General features: G+C 52.8%; 1 protein-coding gene across 1 annotated transcript in view; it reads right to left on the reverse strand.

Moving 5' to 3' along the window:
• Positions 1 to 14,286, reverse strand: part of MYO3A (myosin IIIA) — a 1,274,985-nt gene that overhangs the window by 1,029,513 nt on the left and 231,186 nt on the right. The window contains exon 5 of the mRNA XM_069211361.1: positions 4,565 to 4,641. Within this exon, the coding sequence (XP_069067462.1) occupies positions 4,565 to 4,641 (77 nt within the window). The remainder of the gene's footprint in view (positions 1 to 4,564; positions 4,642 to 14,286) is intronic.

Consider the following 14,286-nt stretch of genomic DNA (forward strand, 5'->3'; position numbering starts at 1 on the left):
AAAGCAGCATTGTTGGATAAGTCAACCATGGCTTATTTTAACCCACTTAAGCGGACGGAAGTAGTGGTGGATGCGAGCCCCGTGGGGCTTGGGGCCGTTCTTCTTCAGGAACAGAGACATCAGGAGTGGATTCCGGTTGCGTATGCCAGCAGGGCGTTGTCTGCAGTTGAGACACGGTATGCGCAGATTGAGCGGGAAGCCTTAGCAATTCGATGGGCATGCAAGCACTTTCACTTATATCTTTATGGGCACGAATTTCAAGTAGTAACTGATCATAATCCCTAACTTTCACTGTTTGCAGGAAGCCCACGTTTAGCACCTCCTCGAATTGAACGGTGGACCGTTCTACTTCAACCTTATCGTTTCACGGTCATTTATTGACCAGGGCTGAATAACCCAGCGGATTATTTGTCTCGTCACCCTTCCCTGAAAACGTTTGATTCCCACCAAGAGCAAGATGAAGAAAGCACAGAAGTCTGTGTCAGTATGGTTGTGCAGTCCGCATGTCCCAACGCTCTTCTCATAACAGACATTGTGAATGCCACCAAGGATGATGTGGTACTGAACCAGGTTAAGGAGGTGTTAGGTCACAGGAAATGGAAACACCTCCTAGAAAAGATGAAGGTATCTAGCCCAGAACATAAAGTGACTATGCAAGGCATGTGGAAGGTGCGTGATGAGCTGTCCACCGATAATGCAGGACTGATCCTGAGGGGAAGGCGGATCGTACTTCCTCAGTGCTTGTGGACTCGAGTGATAGAACCAGCACATCAGGGGCATCAAGGTGCTGCAAAAACAAAGGTTAGATTGTGTTCCAAAGTGTTGGTCCCTGGCATGGATAGTCAAGTTGACGAAATGGTGGGGAAGTGTCACTCCTGTATCATCACATCTGCGGAACCGCCCAGTTGCCGATAGTCACAGAACCTGCCACTCTGAAGCCGTGGGCAAAAGTGAGCATGGACTTTTGGAGTTTTCCAGATGGGTGGCTGACGGTCGTCCTCCTATACAAAGTTTCCTGTGGTTGAGTTCATATCATCTACGGCGTTTGAAAATGTGCGGCCAGTACTCCAAAAGACATTTGCGTTATTTGGGCTCCCTGGTGAGATCAGGACTGATAATGGGGCCCGTTTCAGGGGCAAGAATTTAGCTCGTACCTTAATGGGTTGGCCATTCGTCATCACAAGATCATGCCGTATTGGCCTCGGGCAAATGGCGATGTTGAAAGAGTTATGCGAACTCTAAATAGGGCCCTCAGGATAGGGGTGGAGCAAAGAGAAGAAGGTGAGCAGTGTCTACAACAGTTCCTGAGTGATTACCGCCAGACACCTCATAGCACCACTGGGTGTGCCCCAGCAACTTTGATGTTCAAAGTCTCTCCATGTGACTGTTTCCCAGCTGGTCCACACTGGAAGCCACCTGCGTTGGATGTGAAAGCCACTCAGAGGCGCCGGGAAATTACTAATCAGAAGGCCAGTGAAAAACAGCAAACAAAGCATAGAGAGTTTCGAGAAGGTGATCGGGTGGTAGTGAACAATCAGAGGGGAGGAGGGAAGTTCCGAACACCTTTGAACCTGAAGTCTGGGAAGTCATTGGCATTCAAGGGGCAATGATAACAGCTGCCTGAGGAAGACAGAGGGTTACGAGGAACGTGTCACATTTTCGTAAAGCCGGAATCTTTGTCCCTGTGGAAGAAGAAGGAGAGATGGAGGAAACGACGGGCGTCTCACCGAGCAGACATGAAGAAACTGCGAGTGCCCCTGTGGCAGTGCCTGCTGCGCTAGCCCTGCCATGTGATGATCCTGGACATGGGGGTTAGCTTACTCAAAGTGCAAGGTATAATTTACGCCCCAACCCAGCCCCCAACAGTCAGCTGAAAGATTTTGTCTGTAAAGCAGATTAGTTGTGAACTGTAGTTCAGTGTCGTCATCTACAGACTGAGCACTGTTGGTGTCGGGTATCGGTGATAGGAGGATATGTCCTGTGGTCAAGTGAACATTTTTGGTTGTATTTGTAGTTTGTCTTCCTGGTTTGTCTTTTGTTTCTTTATTTTCTTTATCTTCTCTGTCACAATCCACCTTTGGGGTCTGTTGTTTGATTTTGATTATGTTATATCTATAAATAAGTCTCTTCTGTGTGGAGTACAGCATGGGAGGGATGTAGTAGCTAGCCGGAGAGCCATCCGGGCTCTCCTATATTTTGTAGTGTGCTCCGTACATCCGGGCGGGGCACGGAGGGAGCCTATAAATAAAGACGGGGCTGCGCTGAGACAGTCCCCTGTGAGACAGTAACCACAACCAGTGTATGCGTTATTATTACATAGCCAAAAGGCCTTCACGACACTAACTGATGTCAGAATGAATGTGTTTCCTTAGAATTATACTTTACTCTACGCAGCTCATTGTGTCGCTGTGTGTGCACACCATCAAGTTTGTCTCACACACTCCAAGCATACATTAATTACATGCTTTTGTGTATGATTTTCTCTTTTCTATCTTCTAGGAACTTGCAAACTGCATCATCGGGTATCTCTGATATGACTTTTTAATCTTTCACTTATATTGATGGACTCTTTAGTTAACTATACTTAACTGGCCCTTTCCTTTTAATGCTCCTACCTTTAGTGTGCACAGTTACATCCTACCTTTGGCCTGTCGATGACCCTTTCACATGGCATGGGGCGAAACTTCATTGACAACTATCTGGCTGAAAAGGACATTCATTAACTGATATTTTGTGATGTAGGATGTTCCACGTTTGTCGCTACTTCAATTACTTTTGGATTACAAACTCTCCACTTACTGTTAGCATAACGCCTTGAGCTCCTTCCACCGTTCATATATTTTTATTGTGATCATTTTTTTTTTAATGTTGTACGCACGATTGATTGATCACTGTGCATTCACACTGCACTGACCACTTTTTACACATTCCTATTTATTCAATTCATATACTGCATACAGGTATGTATGTGTAAAGTGTTATCCTGGTTCAAACTGTATTCTGTGGTAATATCCTTGCTAAGCGATATTATATGTTGCACACTACATTATTAAAGTATTATATGAAAGTTTTATGATGGGTTCACTGATGCCCATTAAGACAATGTCTCATATTATTAGTTATTAACCTTGCCGACGTGGGTCTGTTGGTTACCTCTGTGGTAGTCACATAGTCAAACATGACAGCAAAGTACATTCCTGAGTGCCCTGGTAGAATGTAGCACAGCAGGGCAAGGTGTAAATAGGTCCCTCTAACTTCAATCTCACATAACTTTTCAGGTACCAGAGCTAGTGGAAACGTAAACGTTGAAGGATCAATTCACTATTGTTTAAAGTCAATGCTTCACCTGCATTTAATGTTGCAGCATAACAAAACGATAGTGTTGGCGAATTTGCATAGAATTACAAAGATTGCACTTGTGCCACTGAAAATTTGTATTAGCGTGTGCATTGCATGGCAATTTATAAACATTGTGCTCGTATCGGTTGGTTTACAAGTCTTTGAAAAACTTCACTGGCATAAGCACAGTACAGGCAATCCAATATGTTGGTGCGAATTGATGTATTTTTGTAAAATATTGGTGTATTTGGAAAAGGGCAAAGCTTGCAACCAATATATGAGTTTTTAGTAAGTTAAACGATTATATTCAGAATGCTGATTGTTTTTGTAAATGCAAAGTGAAACTATTTTTTGGAACCTCTGCAATACAATTAGAGTATCTGCCTTAAATAATATGCAAATTTCAATGCTGCAAACTCACCCCTTCTCATCAATGGGATCCCTGAACTGAAGTAAACCTACATAAACCATATATCTGCAACAGTATAAATTCATGACAAATCTAAGTAATTTACGTTTGTTTAGTGGTGCTAATGTTCCCTTTCCATAATGACCCACCTAGGATCTGTAGCATATTAAATGAAATAAGCACACTAAAGTCTGCATCCGAAAAATCGATTGAAATTCACTGCAAGCAGTAACTCTGGAATCTGGCACATACTTACATTTACACTTAAGACGTTAGAGACCAGCACCGCATCCACGAAGGCCAACAAATAGAGCTGTGAATATTTGACATCTTGCAATATATAAGTAAGGTTTTGCCTGCTCATGATAAACTTGAGGAATAGGGACGCCTATAATATAATACTTCTTTAAATTTTTCATTGGAGAACGTGATATTGCGAATTAATTTAAAGGCCAGCTAAATTAATTCACATATTCATATAAAATTGATTGCTATTGATGTGTTGTGGTCATGTCATGAAGAAGACTGAGAAGTTTGTGAGTGGAGAGAAGATGAGCTATTGATCTCATAGACCCATTTGGATAAACAAGGAGTCAGCATGTCCTAGAAACACAATGTACCCTTTCTCCAGACCCAGAGAGGATGTTGAGTCAAGCAGTTTTGTTTAATTCCATTTGTGTGTCTTCTTTATGTTAAATATAGTAAGGCAGTACTCCCTTGTCAGTTTGCTGTTAAAAGTCACCTGCTGATGTGAAGTATTAAGCTAATTACTTGACAGTTTGACCAAAATACATTCTATCTCCACTATAATCATACCTCAGGTGCCATCCAAAATGGAGTCCCTACAGACGTGTTCCTCCGGAGACGAGTGCTAGATAACTGAGCGGACACACCTATAAATAGAAAAAAACATTTAAAACAAATTTAGAGGGAAATTACTACAAAACTGTTTCCAAGGGTATTTGGGTAAAGTGCATAATTTTCGCCATTTGACATCAAAACTAATAATTGCATCTTTTTGGCCGTTGCTAGGTAAGAGTGATTTTCTACTACACAATGAAAAAATACTAGGAAATATTTAAATTGCCCATAGGTTTTTAGGTCGATTTATTTCTAAAAACAAATATTGAAAAGATTGGTTTTCAAACCAGCATGGAAACTATTTTAGTTCACTGTGCAGTTTAACTTTGACTCAATCAGTACTTTAAAGCACATTATTATAGTTTAAAAGTAAATCCAATGTTATAATACATGAGTGGTCTGCACTTACAATAGCTTGACATTCGAGACCAGATATGAGACAGCTAGACAAGATATGTGGTGCAGAATCGCACTGGTCTTTGAAAATCATTCAGCATTACGATTGGGTTCAAAACCTGAAGACTAGTTGACCTAGATTACAGTGAGAAAGACTACTGAAAAGTGGTCCGGGCTGAAGAACAGACACAAGGGTCCTTATTCACAAAAAAGCCCAGAAAGGTAAGGGTGAATATTTACTCCGCCACCGGAATATACGTTTTCAATTTTGTTTTTTGCATTTACAATGCACAGCATTACAGGCGTAGTTCTGGGAATGTCGTGTGACTTTTTCTGAAGGCTCCTGTTCCCACACTGAGAGTGCTCCATAATGGAGAACTCATCACAGGAGGAATGAAGCCTCCTATGTAAAAGCCCATTTTTTTCTTTGAAGGAAAACATTTCTTCGTGTGACGAAAGCCCTTCCCCTACATCCTCACAAGATCTCCGGGTGAGCTGCTCGCCCTTCTTTCCTGGAAGTGAAATTGCTCTAGGCCATGCCTGGAGTAAACCTCCTACTATTTCCAGGGTGGAAAGAGACTCGAGATAAGCCTTTGGGCATGCGCACATTTCTAAGGTACACCACACTTTGGAACTCCCAATTCTATCGTTTTAGATTTACTACTACAGATTTTTCCGCACTGGTGAAATCTCCAGTAGTAAATATATATATGTCTGCCAAGAACCTCTGTGTATTCCGGACAATCGTAAAAATAGGTATCTGTAGTGCCAATCCTGTGTTTAAGATAACAGTTACATCTGTGAATAGTGCCTAGGATTTTCTATTAGAAAATACACATTTTGAACTTGTTTGATTTTAAATTCTGCACTGAGTGATACATGCAGACTGTGTTTCACTCGCCAAGGGTCCCTGACACTGAGCCAACAGCTTATCAAAAATGCTATAGGCTCAAAGGCTAGCAAGGCAAATAAACACCCGGAACAAAGTTGAATAGTAAAGGGCAGCCGTAATTGGGGTTCAGTTAGCCGCTCCCAGGCCTGAGCCCCTACAATCTCTGTACCTCTTGATAGTTCCGCCCCAGCATTCATGCGAAAATCACTTTGTGCTATAACCACTCTTCCACAAGCACTGTATTCACGGGTGGCTCCTCCATAAGGGCGGAGGAGCTTAGCCCCCCGCCAGCAGCAAAAGCTGCAAGTCTTTCAGAACAAAAGGATAATAAACTATGGCCCTCATTCTGACCTTGGCGGTCGGCGGAGAGGCGGCGGTCGGACCGCGAACAGACCGGCGGTATTAAAAATGGCATTCTGACCCTGGCGGGAACCGCCAACACAGCCCGCCAACTTAACACTCCGACCGCCACAGCGGTACAAACAAACAGCGCGGCGGTTCCCGCCAACAGCCCGGCGGCAGACAAAGTACCGCCCACCCTATTACGACCCACCAATCTGCCACCTTTTCCGGGGCGGGAGCACCGCCGATAAGAACACGGCGGAAACAGACTACGAACGGGAAAACGCTCACCTCTACGCACTCCAGGCGAGATTCCGGCAGTATGGAGCCAGAGTTACAGGTCATCCCCGCACTCCTATTCCTCCTCATATACCAGGAGCACGCCCGGCGGCGTGGAAGACATCGGTGAGTACTGCACCTACGACACAGGGGAGGGAAAAGATTACCGGCACACACCCACCCACCCACACCCACTACAACACACACATCAATGCATTTCCACAGATCACTGTCACAACCCACAAACCACCCCCCTCCGAAATAATGCAAAGACCAAAAGAAGAGATCATAAACGGGCAGATATATTGAAATATGTACGCCATTAATCCCAAAAAATAAATAAACTATGTACAAAATATATACAGCTACTAAATGTAGTCCAACCACTGTCCGTGGATCACAGGGGTCCTGTGCAAAGGGGCAAGGCCCAGTCCCACGACAAGAACTCCACGGAGAGAACACTGCAGGGGCATCAGAAAGAAAATAGGACAGGCACCTCAGGGGGAAGGGAAGGGGGGGCACCTCAGCCACTTGAGTACACGACGCCAGATCCACGAGGGGACTCCATGACCACTGGGCCATCCTGGGGAGAGCAAAGCCACAGTCCATACAGTCCATACAGTGGGTGGCCTGCCCACTGGGCCATCCTGGGGAGAGCAAAGCCACAGTCCAAACAGTCCATACAGTGGGTGGCCTGCCCACTGGGCCATCCTGGGGAGAGCAAAGCCACAGTCCATACAGTCCATACAGTGGGTGGCCTGCCCACTGGGCCATCCTGGGGAGAGCAAAGCCACAGTCCAAACAGTCCATACAGTGGGTGGCCTGCCCACTGGGCCATCCTGGGGAGAGCAAAGCCACAGTCCAGACAGTGGGTGGCCTGCCCACTGGGCCATCCTGGGGAGAGCAAAGCCACAGTCCAAACAGTCCATACAGTGGGTGGCCTGCCGACTGGGCCATCCTGGGGAGAGCAAAGCCACAGTCCAAACAGTCCATACAGTGGGTGGCCTGCCCACTGGGCCATCCTGGGGAGAGCAAAGCCACAGTCCATACAGTCCATACAGTGGGTGGCCTGCCCACTGGGCCATCCTGGGGAGAGCAAAGCCACAGTCCATACAGTCCATAACAGACCCCACTGCCACTGGAGGAGGCAAGTTGGCCAGAGGACATCCTGCAGCCCTGCCCGAGATAGATCCTGCCCTGCCACGTCTGCCAAAGGGCCAGCGGTTCTTGCCCTGAAGGGCCCAGTTCAGCGGTTCTTGAGACGGCGGGGCCCAGTTCAGCGGTTCTTGAGACGGCGGGGCCCAGTTCAGCGGTTCTTGAGACGGCGGGGCCCAGTTCAGCGGTTCTTGCCTTGAAGGGCCCAGTTCAGCGGTTCTTGCCTTGAAGGGCCCAGTTCAGCGGTTCTTGAGACGGCGGGGCCCAGTTCAGCGCTTCTTGCCTTGAAGGGCCCAGTTCAGCGGTTCTTGCCTTGAAGGGCCCAGTTCAGCGGTTCTTGAGACGGCGGGGCCCAGTCCAGCGGTTCTTGCCTTGAAGGGCCCAGTTCAGCGGTTCTTGCCTTGAAGGGCCCAGTTCAGCGGTTCTTGAGACGGCGGGGCCCAGTTCAGCGGTTCTTGAGACGGCGGGGCCCAGTTCAGCGGTTCTTGCCTTGAAGGGCCCAGTTCAGCGGTTCTTGCCTTGAAGGGCCCAGTTCAGCGGTTCTTGAGACGGCGGGGCCCAGTTCAGCGGTTCTTGCCTTGAAGGGCCCAGTTCAGCGGTTCTTGCCTTGAAGGGCCCAGTTCAGCGGTTCTTGAGACGGCGGGGCCCAGTTCAGCGGTTCTTGCCTTGAAGGGCCCAGTTCAGCGGTTCTTGAGACGGCGGGGCCCAGTTCAGCGGTTCTTGCCTTGAAGGGCCCAGTTCAGCGGTTCTTGCCTTGAAGGGCCCAGTTCAGCGGTTCTTGAGACGGCGGGGCCCAGTTCAGCGGTTCTTGCCTTGAAGGGCCCAGTTCAGCGGTTCTTGCCTTGAAGGGCCCAGTTCAGCGGTTCTTGAGACGGCGGGGCCCAGTTCAGCGCTTCTTGCCTTGAAGGGCCCAGTTCAGCGGTTCTTGAGACGGCGGACGGTCTATGGCCAACTGCTAAATGCCTGGTGGTGCCCTCCTGGGCAGCGGGGATGGTGCTCCTTCACTGCCCACCTGGGCTGTGGGTGGTGGGGCCCTCCTGGCCAGCTGGGCTGGGTCCTCCCTGGGCAGCGGCTATGGGGCTGGTGGGCTCTCCCGGGGCAGCTGTGCCGGTTCCTCCCGGGGCAGCGGCTATGGGGGTTGTGGGCTCCTCCTGGGCAGCAGGCCTGCTGCCTGACCTCTCCAACTTGCTGCCCTTGCCCTCCTTAGTCGTCGGCCTGTGGCCCTTTCCTCCCTTTGGAGCTGTGGCTGGTGACTGTCTCTGGGTGGTGTCCGGGGGGGATGTAGAAGGCGGGCTCCTGCGGCGCCCCTTCCGCCTTCTGCTCCTCTTCCCAGGGGGTGGGCTGGCTGTCCCCTTGCTGCTGGGCGAAGATCCAGACATGCGGGCTGGCGGGCTCCAATACCCCTGCACCCTTGTCAAGGGGGCTGCAGGGCTGGTGGTGGCTGAGGTGCTCTTCTTACCCCGACGAGAAGGAGGGGGGGGCTCAGGGTCAGGAAAGAAGTTAGTAGTGGCGAGGAAGAGCTTCTTGGGACAATGGAGAGTGGTAGGTACAGTGGGAATGGGAGTGGAGGGAGAGGATGTGGTTTTAGGTGAGTCACGTTTGCTGTCTTTGGGTGCAGGTGCAGGAGGGATAGGCTGTCGTGAGGTGGATGGCTGTTGGGTGGGTGGGTGGCTGCGTTTGTGTGGTGTGGAAGAGGGGGTGACAGACACAGTGGGAGAGGACACAGGGGACGTGTAAATGGCAGTGGGGGTGGTGACTGCACGTGTGCGGACTGGAGTGGAGGGTGTGCTGGTGATGGAAACACTGGCTGATGGTGAGGTGAATGGAGGTGTGAGTGTAGACGTCACAGGGAGGGAGGAGGGAGACGAGGAGGTGGGGGTCACAGAGGTGGTAGTGACTGTTGGCATGTCTGCATCGGAATGTTGCGTGTGTGAATGTCTGCGTGATCTGTGGTGCTTATGTTTGGATGAGCTTCTCTTGGGTGTTGAGGTGTGTGCAGGCTGGTCTGATGGTGTGGGTGGGACAGGCAGAGGAACAGGAGACTGGGAGGAGGGAGTTAGTAGAGGCAGGCAGGAGACAGGGACAATGGCTGCCGTCAGTGCTGAGGCCAGAGCCTGGAACGATCGCTGATGGGCAGCCTGACCCGAATGAATGCCCTCCAGGTACGCATTGCTGCGATGAACCTCCCTCTCCACCCCCTGGATGGCATTCAAAAGGGTAGTCTGCCCAACAATGAGCGTTCGGAGGAGGTCAATGACCTCCTCACTGAGGGCAGCGGGGGTAACAGGGGCAGGGCCTGAGGTGCCTGGGGCGAAGGAGATGCCCGGCTTCCTGGCAGAGCGGGCACGGGGCGAACGCGGAGGGGCTGCTGGGAGGGCGGAGATGGTGCGCTGGGTGGCGGCTGTACCTGTAATGGCGGGGGGCACGGATGGTGCCACCCCCGCAAGGGAGCCCCCTTCCGAGGACGTGTCCGTGTCGCTGCAGGCTCCAGTCGTCCCCGTCGTGGAGCTCCCCTCGCCCTCCGTCTCACTGGTCCAGTCTGACTCTGTGGCATGGCCCTCCTGGGCCATGTGAGATGCAGCTCCCTCCTGCCCCGATGCCACTTCTCCTCCGCCTGATGATGCTGATGCACACAAGCACAGAAAGACAAACAAAAAGGGGGGGGGGAGAGAGAAATAAAGGGATATTGATTACATGGATCTCCGGTACAGTTAGCGGACATGACAGACACAGATGCCCCCTGCACTAAGTTGCGCACTTGGGATCCGCTACGCATTCCGTGGAACATGCCCTACACGCCTAGAGTTGACAACTGCACCCATGGATGACACGGCCCAGGGATGGCTGTACTGACACACTACTGAGGGTGGTGGCTGGGGACACAGGGGCTTACGGGGGTGCCCAGCCTACAGATATCGCCCTGGCCTAGGGGGACCCACAGCCCTCCTCCCCCACCCAGACACCTCCACTGCGCAACAACAGAGTAGATAATGCTTGGACTCACCCCCTTGTGTCTGCTGTGCTGCCCTCACGCGCCCATCCAAATCAGGGTAGGCCACCGCCAGGATCCGGAACATCAGGGGGCTCAGTTGACGGCAGGCACCCCGCCTACGTTGGGAGGCCATCCCCAGCAGAGACTCGGCGGTCTTCTTGGTCCCGCGGCGGATGTCCTCCCACCTCTTGCGGCAGTGGGTGCCCCGTCGATGGTGGACCCCCAGGGCCCGGACTTCCTTGGCGATGGCACGCCAAATCCCGATCTTCTCATGGGCGCGGACCTATGTGACACGTACAGGGAGGGAGAAATACCACGTTCAAGTTACTCAGCATTTTCCTTTCCAGTGGCCCAACGCCCCCCATCCCCGCCAGGCCCCCCGCCAGGCCCAACATGCCCCCCATCCCCGCCAGGCCCCCCGCCAGCCCCAACATGCCCCCCATCCCCGCCAGGCCCCCCGCCAGGCCCCCCGCCATGCCCAACATGCCCCCCATCCCCGCCAGGCCCCCCGCCAGGCCCAACATGCCCCCCATCCCCGCCAGGCCCCCCGCCAGGCCCCCCCGCCATGCCCAACATGCCCCCCATCCCCGCCAGGCCCCCCGCCAGGCCCAACATGCCCCCCATCCCCGCCAGGCCCCCCGCCAGGCCCCCCGCCATGCCCAACATGCCCCCCATCCCCGCCAGGCCCCCCCGCCAGGCCCAACATGCCCCCCATCCCCGCCAGGCCCCCCGCCAGGCCCCCCGCCAGCCCCAACATGCCCCCCATCCCCGCCAGGCCCCCCGCCAGACCCCCCGCCATGCCCAACATGCCCCCCATCCCCGCCAGGCCCCCCGCCAGGCCCAACATGCCCCCCATCCCCGCCAGGCCCCCCGCCAGGCCCAACATGCCCCCCATCCCCGCCAGGCCCCCCGCCAGGCCCCCCGCCATGCCCAACATGCCCCCCATCCCCGCCAGGCCCCCCGCCAGGCCCAACATGCCCCCCATCCCCGCCAGGCACCCCGCCAGGCCCCCCCGCCATGCCCAACATGCCCCCCATCCCCGCCAGGCCCCCCGCCAGGCCCAACATGCCCCCCATCCCCGCCAGGCCCCCCGCCAGGCCCCCCCGCCATGCCCAACATGCCCCCCATCCCCGCCAGGCCCCCCGCCAGGCCCAACATGCCCCCCCATCCCCGCCAGGCCCCCAAGCCAGCCAGTGGCCCCAAATCCAGATAGAATTAAACTCACTTGTTGGTCTGGAGGACCGTAGAGTAGCGCATACTGGGGGAGGACCCCATCCACAAGTTTCTCCAACTCCTCTCCAGTGAAGGCAGGGGCCCTTTCCCCAGTCGCAGCAGCCATTGTCCCTTCCAGACCGAGGTCACAGCAACACTTGCAGTATAGGTCCTCTCCTGTGAAAGTTCAAGTCGCAAGTGGATAAGTAGATACAAAAATGGCGGTCACGTCCGCGGCGGTGCGTACCGCGGCGGTGCGTCCCGCCACCGCCGGCGCCCTTCGCCATTGGCTCCTGAAACCCATAGGCTTCAATGTTAACCAATGCGGCTTCGCGCCGCGGTCTTCGCCCGCCGCCCGCCGCGGTGTGCCACGCCAGCGCATTGACCTCACATCCCATTGTCACACTTCACAGGTCAGGCAGCCGCCATTTCCAGGGCCCACATGGCTCAATTTCAACTGCGTCACACAGGCCTAGGCCTTGCATAGCCACTCAGACACGCCATTCACTGCATAGAGAATCGTATACTGTGCTAGCTGTGAGTACGTACCTGTGGGTTGCCTGACTGTGTGCTCCATGTTGTCCTTCCTAGGCACCGTCCGCTGGGTTGGGCGAGGAGACCGATGAATCCTCCCGTGTACCGACCGCTGGTGGACCTGTCGACAATGGAAGAACGCCACAATATCCTGACCTACCGTCTTAACCGTGCCACTATCCATGAACTGTGTGCCCGGCTGGAGCCCGACCTGATGTCCCCCATCCGCCAACCCACAGGGATTCCCCCTCTGGTGCAGGTCATGTCAGTACTCCATTTCTTGGCAAGTGGGTCATTTCAGACAACCGTGGGAATTGCTTCCGGGATGTCTCAGCCCATGTTTTCAAAGGTGTTATCCAGAGTGTTGTCTGCCCTGATGAAATCCGTGAGGAACTACATCATTTTCCCTGAGGTGGGCGAACTGGCTACAGTGAAGGGTGATTTCTACGCCCTTGGACATATTCCCAACGTAATTGGTGCCATTGATGGGACCCATGTGGCTTTGGTTCCCCCAAGAGACAGGGAGCAGGTGTACAGGAACAGAAAAAGTTACCATTCAATGAACATCCAGGTGGTGTGTTTGGCTGACCAGTACATCTCGCATGTAAATGCCAAATTCCCAGGGTCAGTGCATGACGCCTACATCCTGAGGAATAGCAGCATCCCTTACGTGATGGAACAGCTACAGAGACACCGTGTATGGCTAGTGGGGGACTCTGGGTACCCCAACCTGTCGTGGCTACTGACCCCAGTAAGGAATCCCCGGACCAGGGCAGAGGAACGGTACAATGAGGCCCATGGGCGTACTAGGAGGGTGATCGAACGCACCTTTGGCCTCCTAAAGGCCAGGTTTCGCTGCCTGCATATGACCGGTGGATCCCTAATGTACTCACCTAAGAAGGTGTGTCACATCATCGTGGCCTGCTGCATGCTTCACAACCTGGCTTTGCGCCGCCAGGTGCCTTTCCTGCAGGAGGATGGTCGAGACGGTGGTGTTGTGGCAGCGGTGGAACCTGAGGAGAGTGACGAGGAGGAAGACGACGGGGCTGAAACAGACAACAGGGACAGAATCATTGAACAGTACTTCCAATAGGACACAGGTAACATTTCAAAGATAATTTAGTAAATGTTAACTACTCTGCAGCATCTCTGCTGCCTGTCTATTTGCCCCAGTGTATGATGACTGAGTTTTGGCTTTTCCCTCCCTATTTCAGATCTGGGGTCCCCACTACGAGTCCTGTGCTTCGTTTCCCCATGGACTACAGCTTTGTGGCAGCTGTTTGTTGACTTCACCATGTACAAGGACATATTTGCACTGTCATGTCAATTACAATCTATTGAAATTACAGCCAGACTCCTGATATTTTGGTGCAAAATAGGTGTTTATTGAAGTGCTCAAAATGGGATGGGTGGTTTCAAGTGGGTGGGGGCTATGGTGAAGGAATGTCCATGGCAGAGTCCAGAGTAACAGTCACACAGGTGCATTGTCCAGAGGCCTGTGGAGAGATGGAGCATGGGCAGTTCGAGGATGGACAGGGTGACAATGTGGGACAGTGGGATGACATCAGGTGGTATCCATTGCTGGCGGGGGTCTTGACATCCTACTCTGTCTTGCGAGATCTCAGGGCCCTCTTGCGGGGTGGTTCTTCTCCTGCAGGAGGTGGGGGTCTGGTGGGCTGCTGCTGTGCGGGGGCCTCCTGTCCACTAGCGCCGGCGGAGGTGGATGGCTGTTCTTGGTCCCGGCTAGTGGCAGGGGCCCTTGGGTGTTGTTCAGTGTCCGCCCTGCTGTTTACGAGGTCCTGCAGCAGCCCTACCATGGTAACCAGGGTGGTGTTGATGGCTCGGATGTCCTCCCTGTACCCCCGATAGTGTTCC

Source organism: Pleurodeles waltl, chromosome 10 (assembly GCF_031143425.1).
Source record: "Pleurodeles waltl isolate 20211129_DDA chromosome 10, aPleWal1.hap1.20221129, whole genome shotgun sequence".
NCBI classification, from domain to species: domain Eukaryota; kingdom Metazoa; phylum Chordata; class Amphibia; order Caudata; family Salamandridae; genus Pleurodeles; species Pleurodeles waltl.